This window comes from Arachis ipaensis, chromosome B3 (genome assembly GCF_059453495.1).
Source record: "Arachis ipaensis isolate K30076 ecotype BB chromosome B3, ASM5945349v1, whole genome shotgun sequence".
Taxonomy (NCBI): domain Eukaryota; kingdom Viridiplantae; phylum Streptophyta; class Magnoliopsida; order Fabales; family Fabaceae; genus Arachis; species Arachis ipaensis.
In genome coordinates this window covers 143869976-143882444 of record NC_142438.1, presented here as the reverse complement: position 1 = coordinate 143882444, position 12469 = coordinate 143869976, and the positions used below count along the sequence as shown (strand labels likewise).

The 12469-nt window shown below is 25.6% G+C and overlaps 1 protein-coding gene across 1 annotated transcript; it reads right to left on the bottom strand.

The window, feature by feature from the left end:
- Window positions 1-6836: 6836 nt before the first annotated feature.
- LOC107631569 (ent-kaurenoic acid oxidase 2) lies at window positions 6837-9793 on the bottom strand. Its single transcript, XM_016335059.3, has 6 exons — window positions 9416-9793; window positions 8141-8618; window positions 7617-8049; window positions 7382-7488; window positions 7172-7290; window positions 6837-7075 (listed from the first exon to the last, which is right to left on the bottom strand). The coding sequence occupies exons 1-6, from the start codon at window positions 9652-9654 to the stop codon at window positions 6970-6972; spliced, it is 1482 nt and encodes a 493-aa protein (XP_016190545.1). The 5' UTR covers window positions 9655-9793; the 3' UTR covers window positions 6837-6969.
- Window positions 9794-12469: the final 2676 nt, after the last annotated feature.

Here is a 12469-nt window from a genome sequence, read left to right as displayed (position 1 = left end):
CTATGTGGCCGAACCGGTTTTGTTGAAGGAAGAAGAAGTTGGTTCAGTTTTGGCTTCAATAAGTGGAGGCTCCCCTCTTCTATATTAAGGGTGGACAGCCACTGTTTGAAGCAAGGAGAAAAATTGAGAGTGCAAGGCACAGAGTTCTCAGAGCTACCTGAGCTAACAGTTTTCTCTTCTCCTTCAATGTATTCAGTTTTGTATTTTTCTGTTTAATTTTGTCATGTCTTGAGTCTCATGGTAAAAGGCAAACAGTGAGGTTTGTAATGAAAAAGCCATAGAGCGGAAAGAGGCAGAGAGTGCAAAATTAAAAGAAAAAGCCATAGGTGTCTTAGAGTTCCTTTGTTCATCTATGTTGTGTTTCATGATTCTGTGGGAATCCCCTTGTAAGTTGGGTTAGCACTTTACAAGTTGTAATCTGTTTGATTATAGTGAAATTCCATCATTGTTGTGATGGAGACTGGATGTAGGCTGCACTGCACTTAGCAGCCGAACCAGGATATATCTTGGTGTGATTTTCTTCCTCTCCTACTTCATTTCTGTTTTCTATTGCACAGGAGCAAAAACCGAAAATGTCTCGTGCCAAGTGACGAGACAAAATGAAAATGTCTCGTGGCTAGGGACGAGCTAAAAACAGAAAAGTCTCCTCTGAATCCAGCAAGTGTTAGCAAGCGAAAAAGGGGCTAAGATTCAACCCCCCCCTTCTCTTAGCCACTGAAACCATCAGAGGATATATAAAAAGAATAATACAAGTAAGTGAAATAATTAAATAACACTAGAAGAATGCTACGGAGAATAACATAAAATTATTTTATTTAATTTAACATTTATAATTTAGTCTTGTTACACATAATTTTTTTACAACCAAATTTAATTAAGTTAGTCTAAATTCAATAAAAATCAGTTTCATTAATGACACGTAAATATTCGTACCCTGCATTTTCTTCTTTCTTCTTTTTTCGTGTGTTTTCTTTTTATCATTGTTCTTTTAGATGTTATTGTTGCTGCATTTTTTCTCCTTATCTTTCTAATAATTTTGTAGCATTATGTGTTTCTTTTTCTTTTTTATTTAATTTTTTTATTTTTATTTTTGTTAAGAGGATAAATACAAAAAAAATCATAAAAAGATAAAATAAAAAGAAAAAATGAAAAAAAATAGTGATAATAAAAAAGGGAGAGGAATTTGTTTGTGTATTGTTAGGATTGATTCAGAAATTAGTAGACAGAGAACCGAAAATTAAAATATTGTATAGTTAAATATAATATTATATATTTAATAATATATATAATTATGATTAATATTTTTTAATTTAATAAGTATTTGTTATATAAAAAAATTATCTTAAGTCTTATATTTTTTTTAATTTTGGATTCGATAAAATATATTTAATTAGTTATATTTTTATGATAGTAAATTATATTTTTATACTTCATATCATAAAAAAGTAGGTAAATAAACATAAATAAATTAAATGGCCTCTAATATTATACCAATATCCTAAAACAAAATAGCTTACATACATGTCTTGAATGATTTTATATAAATTGAATCAGTTAGATTTAATTTACACTTTTTAGTAGTAAATCAAATCAATTGGATTCAATTTAGTATATATATGTATTGTACCATTAGTGAATCGAATAAACTAGATTCGATTTAAAATGCTATATTAATTAAATTATTATTTAATTTGTAAAATTAAGTATAAAACTTATACTTTGATGACGTTATATTATGAAAAATTCAAGTTTAAATTAGAAATAATATCGTCAAAGCAATAAGTTTTATATTTAATTTTATAAATTAAATAATAATTTAATTGATGTAGTATTTTAATTATTTTTCAAATTAAATTACATATTATATAAATATAGTTGGTTATTTGATATTGTATAAATATCCGTTACTTTTGATTCGGACAAAATTCAAATTTTAAGTTTTAACACCTATGTTAACTTAGAGGGCTATACTTTATATTATTTTTTTTTGCATCAAAAATTTCAGCAATAATTTTTTAGATGCTAAGAAATCAAAGAATAATTTTTAATGAATTTTTGGAAACTATCTATTGTTCTTTTTTAAATTCACAAGTTTACAAAAATATAGATTTTCTGGAATTTAAACTAAAATACAAAAATTAAATTTTTATTCTTATTCGTTTCAATTTTTTAATATTTTATTTAAATCCAAAGAGAAAGTATTTTCTTATTGATATTTATATTTTAAAGTTAATATAGAATTATTACTAAATGGAATCCAATTGATTCGATTCACTACTAAAAAGTGTAAATCCTTCAATTTATATAGAATCATTCAGGACATGCATATAGACTATTTTGTTTTAGGACATTTATGTAACATTGGAGGTTATTTAGTTTGTTTATGTTATCTATCTATCTATTCTATTATATAAAAATTGGATCTCTGCACTTAAATGATAGAGTTGATGTGGCATGCTTCTGAGACTATTTCCCAAATTATTTCTTTTAACTCATTAAATATAAGTTATTACGGTAAATTAATTATAGCAACTAATTGATTTGATTATATTTTATATATTTACATATCACACATTTATTATAATTTATATCAAATAATTAATTGTTAGAAGTATTTTTCAATTTATTTCTTTTAATTCATTAAACACAATTCATTATAATAAATTAATTATATCAACTAATTAATTTAATTAAATATTTAAATATCACACAATTTATATAATTTATATCAATTAATTAATTATAATTTTTTAATCGATTATTTTAATTTATTAATTTATAAGGTGCATATTAAAGTAGATAATTTGTTATTTATTCTAATTGAATATAATAAACACAGATTAAATTAGTTAAGAAAATTATTATCTCCTAAGAGAGCGTTTCGCTATTTGTCTTTTTAATTCATTAAATTTAATCAACTATTTCTTGATTTATTTTTTTTTAATTCAATAAGTTAAATCAAATCAATTATATTAATTATTTGTATTAACTAATTAATTTGATTAATTTTTAGAAATATTTTTATTTCATATATTTTAGTTATTTAAATATATTAATTATAACTAATCCATTATTTAATTTTATTAGGATAAATATTAAATTCTATCTGTAATATAAAAATACAAAATTTTATTCCTTCTATTTTTATTTTATCATTATAAAAGATCATATATACTAGAAGAGGATCTCATTTTTTTTTATCAATTACTCTTTTATTTGGTAATTTTTTCAACAATTTTTTTCTTCCTATAAGACGTCGTGGCAAGAAGGCAACTATCGACTTATCGTGAATACAAGCCACTAGACCCTCCAACTCCCACTCAGAGCTATATATAATATGTTAACCATGAAGTATTCATGGACCATGGTTGACAAATTCTCAAGTTGGAGTTTATGAAAAGCCTGTTCTTGACAATTTTAGCATGGACTATAAACACTGAAAACGTGTTGGGATAGAAATTTAATGGCCAAATATTCAAAATGTTATGGATATAAGATCAATCTACAGAGAGTAAGAAAAATCACTTTTGAAATATTAATCCGAATTATATAAATCTATCGTTGTCACTACCTTTGTTTTATAATTTTTTTTGTCTCCAAGTTTGCTACAGCTATGAAAGATTTGAATATTTAGGTCATAAATGTGGTTTCACTAGATACTCTAGATACACTTTCTATTATATATGAACACGGTCTTTTTAGCATGTGTCATGATTGGTGTAAATCGTTTAGCACTTATCCTAGGTCCTACGATTTTCTCTAAGCAGATTATCTGTTTTCAATACTCAAGAAAATATGTGTATAATTATTTCATTTCTCATTCATCAAAATCAATAGTTTATCGAATCATATCAACAGACAATAATTATCTGTGTCATTTTGCTAATATATTTATTGGTCTCTTAGGTGCAATTTTCAAGTTGTTGTGACTGAGATTGATCAGATTCTGAGACCCAAAAGTATGGTTATTGTTCAAGATACTGCTGAGGTAATTAATGAGCTTGAGAGCATGGTAAAGTCTATGAACTGGGAGGTTTGCATGACTTACACTAAAAAAAATGAGGACTTTTTAGATGTTCAAAAGTCTACGTGGTGGCCTACAGAAATTGTGACGCTCTAATATGTTGTTTGATTGAGAGAATGGATAGGCGAATTTTGAATTATGGCTTAGAAAAATTCTTGTGTAATTGTACTTTCACATTCATGTATTTTATTTTTTCTTTTTTTTTTCATTTGGTTATTGATTTCGATCTCCATTTAGAGGTTGGTGTATTTTGCTGTAACATGATGACATAGATAAAAAAATTTCACCACATTCTTGAAAATGTAGAGGTCCTCGCCTTAGAAATCAAATAATTAAGATTTTGGACTGTTGTATAACGAAGTAGATAGCATTTATGTAATTGAACATTTCTAAAGGAACAATATATTGGGGAACATAGACTAAAAAAGTTAGAAGAATTAATATTATTAGTATAGAAATTGAAAAAAAATTATTAACTTATACCGTTTAAAAATAAGGCCATTTAAATTTAATAGTTAAATTTTTTCAATTTATATTTATAATCTAAACTTATCAATAATTTATAATATGATTTCACAAGTTATAAAATGTGATATTAGTCATGGTTAATTATATGAAAAATGTGACTCATTTAGTATTTAAACATTTATTTTTTATTAATATTATTATAATAAGATACATGTAATTTTATGAGAATGATATAATTTGGACTTTGGTTATCTAAGAATTGACTAAGTGGCTGGTATAATTCCACGTCAAGAACCGACGAATGCTAACAATTGGAATGATAAAAAAAAACAGTCAAATAGATATTCGTAAGAATTAATCGCAATTTGAGACTTAATGGAAATATGTCAAATTTTTATGGGTGGGATTGTGGGAACCTATCCACATGAAATGGATGGGGACGGGGACATAGTTACCCTCTCTATATATAAGACTTGTTAAAACAACGCGAATATAAAATTACCCATTTTTTCTAATATATATATTTTTGAATTTAGTAACTTTAATTCTTGCCTTCAATTCGAACACTTTTTTTCTAAACACATCCTTAGGTTTGATTTTGCATCTTTCTATCTTTAACTTATTTTCTCTGCCTCTTAAGTTTGTCATTACATCGCTCAGTTTTGTTCAAAAAATTATGTTATGTAATTTGTTGGAAGATGTTTTTATATTTTTTTAAATTTTATTTATTATAATGAATATAATTATGAATTGTTTTGATTTATATTGAATTAATTATTTTATGATTATTATATTATAATTTTTTTTATTTAAAAGAAAATTCAAAAAATATCTATAGATAACTGTGGGTATTTTGCATTTTTTAAGGGGATAATTAAAAAGAGACTTGCGACGAAAATAAAGAGAGGACATATGTTTTTTTTTTTTAATAGGAGCAAAGAACGGGAATGGAAGTTTGCCCTGTCTACACGAGCATCTATTATCATCTCTAACTAACAACGGAAATTCAATTTGAGGCGATTTGAAATGGGATAGGTGAACTTCATTTGCATTGAGTTCTAATATAATGAACCTAATTCGGATTTAGAATCCAGACAATGGACCTAAGTTGTTACTCATTTGAGTTAATATTTTGAGTTATTGTCGCAAAACATACAACACTATTAAATATTATTATATTTAAATATTTAATATATATAAAAGTTAGATATGCTTACAAGAGATCTTTTAAACAAACTAAAAAATTTTAATTATATTTTTTCTCTTTTAGTCTAAATATTATTTACTAACGTAATAAAACAAACAAATAACTAATAATAATAATAATAATCACTCACATAATAATTAAAATGTCATCATAATATATACATGATACTATATATATTAAATATCTCATAAATAAAAAAATTTTATTTTTAATAAAATTAATTTATGTAAAACCCAAATTTTTTAAAATTAAATAATTAGTTATTTAAGAGTTAATATATTATATTAAAATATAATTTAAAAAAAATATTTTTAACAAAAATAATTTAATAAAATAAAAATTAATTTTTATTGTTATTATTATTATTCCTACTATTATTATTATTATTATCATTATTATAATCATTATTATTATTATCGTTGTTATTATTATTATTATTATTATTATTATTATTATTATTATTATTATTATGGCCGAAGCCTTCTGAAGGAACAAAAGAAAAGAAAATGAAATTTATATATATATATATATATAAACCAATGCCACATTTCCTTTATATATGCAAAGCACTAATGACACATGATCACCTTTCATTCCATTATTCATCATTGCCTTTATTTCTTCATCGAACCGTAAAGAAAGAAAGAGAGAGACCGTGGGTGAGGGAGGAAATCATGACTCCCTTTGATCTCTTTGCTTAGATTTTTTGAGATTTGTAATTTTAATTAAAAATTTAATTAATAACAGTGTTTGTATTCTCTTTTTCTATGTATTGGGGTCATTTTTGATCAGTAAAAAATGTAAGTTTTTTGTTCCTTGAATTCAGTCAACTAGAATTTTAGGAGGCATAAATAATTTTTGACACTTCTTCCTTTATCAGTTCGGATAAAAAATTTCTTCAAAGTTTTTCGTTGATTTTAATTTCATATAAAAATAGGAAATTTCGTTTTTAAAATTACAAGTTTTTTATTTAAGAATGTCAAAAAATTTTATTGATTAATTACAAATAATTTACACATATTTTATGTGTTTAATTAATAAAAATTAATTATAATTGTGAGTGTTGGTCAATTTAGTATTATTTGTTAAATTAAAATGTAAATTGAGTTTACGAATTGGGTTTGAATTGAGACAGTGTTTTTGGTGACTAAATTGAGACAGTGTTTGATGCTGATTTATGGTTACGAAACTTCTTTATTTCAGGAGTCCGACCGAAACGAAAAGGAAAAGAAAAACATAACATAGCATATATATAATGATCCCTTCATAGCTAATTGGAATAAGGGGTAAGTCTGACAACTCTAGCCAAGCAATTGTCCACGGGCCTTGTATGAGGAAGGAACATTATGGGAGCATTTGGATTTGTATGCTCAAGCCTGTGGCCACAAAAAAAAAAAAACAATATTATTGGTTACATCATCAATTAAAGTATGTAGCGATAACAATAACAATTGTGAAGATAAAACATTTACTTGTAGTTCAGCAGAAAGTGATGAAGAAACACTGTGATTTCCAATTTGGCAAGCTCATTCCCAGGGCACAATCTGGTTCCCAACCCAAATGGCAGAAACTCACCAGCCTTGCGGGGGGCCTATATATCAAACAAAAATAACAAATTTAAATCATATTTGACCATCGGATGTACAAAAATATTATAAAGGATACTACTATATACTACTTACATCAAATCTTGAAGGATCAAATATCCTTGGATTAGGATAAACCTGAGGGTCTTGGTGAATAGCCCTATACCAAACAAAAACCTTCCAACCTTCGGGAATAAGAAAACCTACACCATATGTATCAAAATGAAACAAATTCATCACTCTTCATCATTCTTACAATTATCTACACAATACTAATAACAATTAGAACAAAAAAAAAAAGAAAAATTTACAAAAAACAATTGGGACTAACCATTCAGTTTGACATCACGCTTTGCCTCCCGGAATGTCATTAAAGAGAAGGTAATATAGCGCATAGTTTCATCAATTGCCTTTGAGAGGAAATCCATCTGCCTATATTCCTTCATTGTCATACCCTTCTGATTTGGTGGCCTCCGCTTCACTATCTCTTCCTGTTCTTGCTTAGCCTTTTGGAAATACTGAGGGTGCTGTTGAAGAATCAAAGTAGCCCACATGGTAGTGTGTCCAGAAGATTCATGTCCAGCATTCAAATACATTATCATAATGTCAATCACTTCATCATCAGCCAATTTCCTACCGTTCTCGTCTTCAGCATCAATCAATTGATCCAACATATCTTTTGCTGTTTTGTTTGGATTTTCTAACTTCTCCTTTCTCCTCTCATTCACAACACTTTGAAATATGCTAACCAGATTCTTTCTAGCCTGAATATCACAGATCATATATATAATTAGTCACATGTGTCTAATATAACATAAAAGATTCTATTTAAAATGAACAGCATCCTGAATCCACCTTGAAGGCTTTGTGGAATGCAAAACCGGGAAGATCAATGCGCAAAGCTCTCATGCCATAGTTGAGCTTAGTGTATTCCTTTTCCAAAGCTTCCATAACAGAAGTGCTGGAGGCGCCAAGGAAAATGTGGATGATGATCTTAAAGGTAAGCCTTCTGAGTTCAGTCAACAACTCAATTTGACCCATCTTGGACCATTTTTCCAATTCGTTTTTCATGAGTTCGTCCATGAAAGCCAAGTACATGGAGAGTGGTTCCAAGCCGTTGATTGAAGCAGAAGTCAAACGCCTAAGACGCTTGTGATCTTCATCGCCCATTGCAATGAAAGATTTCTCTCCAACAAGCTCAATTGTTGATCGAGGCCACCCAAGCTTGAAGTTTTCATCATCCGTCAGAATCTTTCTGCTCAATTCGGGTGTTGTAACAATGATTCCTGGGCTTCCGAACATTAGAGACTTGTACATTCCAGTTTTCCCATACCTAAATCAAAACAAACATAGTCCCCGATCAACGGTCAAATTTTATATTTTTTCATTTATAGCTTATGGGAGAATTATAAACATGAACTGATATCGTTGTAAAGGGAAAAATGTAAAACAAGATAATATGAACTACCATGAATATAAGTAATTTTATCTTTATCTTAATATTCTCTATCTTCTAAGTGCTTATTAGCAAGAGCTTAATTTAATAAAAAAATATGAATTTCTTATGAAATGGTTTCACCAAACAAACACACATTTTTTTAAAACGGTTTATGAACCAAGTGGCAAATAAAAAATTTAAAAAATTGGATACCTATTTTAAAAATTATTAGCTTGCATGTCATAGAAAGTTACTAATAAGGAGTGCAACTTCAAGTCATAAAAAAAATATATATCCTTGATAAAAGAAAGAGATTTTTCATTTAAAATAATATAATATTAAGAAAATAACTAAAAGTCAATGAAACTGTAAACTAATAAACCGAAGAAAGAAAGGAATTAAGCAACTAAATATAATAATGTTATTGTATGTACTCTTCCAATATTGGTAGTTACAATGATTATTATTGAAATAAATACTGATCGGTATAAATTTGTTTGGAATATTCATATAGTATAACATGCATGTCTAGTTTTATTGATTTGACATTACCAATATATAACACCTTCATCCATTCAGTATATGAATATGAAGTTTAATCTAAGCTAAAAAAGTTCCATGCAACTGATTTTATTATTATTTACAAGGACTAACTAGAGAAATTAATTATGGATATATAGTAAAAAATATACCTGGAGTAGAATGAGTTGATAAAAGTTTCAGGATTGGGAGATTTATAAGCAGAGAGGAAAGACCACATATTACCAACAAAAGGTAAACCCAAGTCACCCGGAGGAAGAAGACTGCGCTTCTTCGCTCCCAACTTAGCTTCGTAAAAAAACCAGTTCACATTCTTTACAATCAAAGTTACCACCAAAACTACACCCAGCAGGGCTGTAACCACACCAGCAGAAAGACCCAACACCACCATCTTAGCTTATTCACTCTATGATAGCACTCAACTATTCCCACAATATTAACACTAACTTGATTAATGTGCCAAATTAAGTTATCTGTCCTCAAATGAATTGTGGTGTTATTTATAAGGCAAGAGACAGAGAGACGTAGAGAAATTATCTTCATTTGGTTGGTTTTAATTAATGCTTGAGTGCATTGGTCAAATTAATGGGAAGGAAATTTATTGAAAATTTTAATTACATTAAATGTCTTAAAATCAGTTATTCTTGGGGGATTGATAGATAATACATGAGATGAACTATTGTTTTCATCATTTGACCTTGTGTTATCTTTTAATTTTTTTAATATAAAAATTAAAAAATTATCTGATGGTTGGTGTCCTCCTAACAAATATATTCATGTATAAAATTTAATTTATGATATATACTTATTTAATATTTAATATATTTTTATTAGTTAAAGTTAAAAAAAATGGTCAAAGTCTCAATATTATAATGGTACCTATTTAAGGGTTTTTTTTGCTTGTATATATATACTAATATTTCAATGGGATCATTTTTTATATTAATTTAATTTATTAAAATGATTACATATTATTAATATAAATATTGTTGAGATTAAATTTTTTAATATAAATATATAATATAAAATATAAAATTAATTATAATTTTAAGGTTATCAAATTCGATTCTATATACTTCTATTATATATGTATAAAATAGAATATTATATGGTTTAACTATTTTATACTCTAAGAGTACATTTTAATTATAACAATAGAAAATTTGAAAAAAAAATTATGTATTAAAAATATAAAAAATTATATTTTTAAAAAAAGTATAATATTTTTGTAAGTACTCCTTAAATGTGTATTTAAAATTTATGTTAACAAAAATCTGTTTATACAGAATAAGAATTTAAACGTTTGGAAGAATAAAAGAAGACGAGTAAAAAATTATTATAGAATACCATGTATATACGGTGAGAGAAGGTATAAAATATCTAAGAAAATGTAAACTGATCTCGTGAATCTTGCATTAGATCAGTCTTCCTCGTAGATATCACACCGTCTATCTCAGCCAACAACATTAAAGAACACGCCTTACCTCTCAGTCACTTTTTGGCACGCACAGACACGCCGTTTATTGTCTGTCACAAAATTTCATTCTTATCTTCGTTATATCATTTTCTTTTTCATATTTTTTTGCTATCTCTAAATCCATCGCAAGAGTTAGTATAACTGTAAATGAAAAGTATTTTATTAGATTGAATTTTACCTATCTTATTTAATTTGTTAAGTTATTATATATTTTTTTATTCTATCTGTTTTGAACAGTGATAAAATTCATAAATTAAAGCAAACAATTTAAAAAAGTATATTATTTATTAAATTATTTTTTTTATATTAAATATTTTATTTATATTATTTAAAACAATAACGTAGGAATAATGTATAAAAAATACTCATAAAAATAGTTAAAATCAAAGGTTTTTAAAAATTTAAAATACTTCTAATTCAATCTAAAAATTATCAGATAAAATCGAATCCAATTTATTTTAATGCAAGATCAAAATTTATAGAGATATATATACTCTTACATTTCTAATATACACAATAGTATTAATATATATATATATATTATATTATTTTTTTGTATATAGGAGAGGGACAAAGGCCTAGAACAAAGAAAATACAAAGTATTAAGTAGATATACATATATTTCAGTTGTCAAAATATGTTAACATTTGGAGACATTTTAAAAAATATTTAGATCAAATTATTATTAATACAATAATACATAAATATTTTTACTAAATATGAATACTCAATATAAAATATATTTTAAATGTAGAATGGTATAATTTTTTTATTTATTTTTTTTAATGAAAAATAATATTTACATCATATTTTGATATACTTAATTTTGATTTACATCAATTTTTTTATGTACGGTCAATACAAATAGTTTTACATGTGTATTTAATTATATAATACTACTAAATCAACAAAATAACTATTTTTTATATTAATTATGTAAATTATCTTCTAAAAAAATGAATACAACTGAATGACTATATAAAATATCTACACAATACATTAAAATTAAATTATATTATATATATTTTATGGTAATAGTACATATTTATATTTTTTATTTATTTTTGGTAAGCGAAATAATTAAATAACACTAGAAGAATAATGTTACCGAGACCATAACATCTAATCCCTCGCAAATCTGGGCTTGGTTTAAAAGTTTGTAGTTGACCGATACGAGTGAATTGGTACTAAACCAACTCAAGTTGGATATTTTATTTGACTTAATATTTATAATTCAGTTTTGTTATACATATAATTTTTTTGACCACTAAATTCAATTAAGTTGGTCTAAACCTAGTAAAAATTAGTTTCATTAATGAAAGCGTGAATATACGTTCTAATTATCCCACTAACGTAAACTTTATATCCCGGCTTTTTTCTCATCCTTCTTTTTCACGAATTTTCTTCTCATAGTGGTTCTTTTATTGTTGTTATTGTTGCTACGCTTTTTTTTTTTCTTTTTCTGTTCATCCTTATAACAGTAACGGATTCAAAAAATTTTATTAGTAGAGACAAAATATATATAATATAATAATAATTTTATAATTATATTTTATTATAATAAAATATAATTAATCTTCTAACTATTTAACTAATAAATTAAAATACTTATATAATAATTTAAATAATAACATAACTTAGAATTTTATTTTTTAAATTTTATATTTTAAAAAGATTGAATAATTATTTCATTTTAATACAATTAAATATTTTATTTTTATATATATTA

Bases quoted from the DNA above. Each gene is read 5' to 3' on its own strand.
- LOC107631569 (XM_016335059.3), bottom strand. From the start codon at position 9,654: ATGGTGGTGTTGGGTCTTTCTGCTGGTGTGGTTACAGCCCTGCTGGGT. The intron at 7,489-7,616 runs GTTAGTCCCAAT...CATATGGTGTAG, and splicing joins GCGTGATGTCAAACTGAATG to GTTTTCTTATTCCCGAAGGT. The intron at 7,076-7,171 runs GTAAATGTTTTA...TTGTGGCCACAG, and splicing joins CACTTTCTGCTGAACTACAA to GCTTGAGCATACAAATCCAA.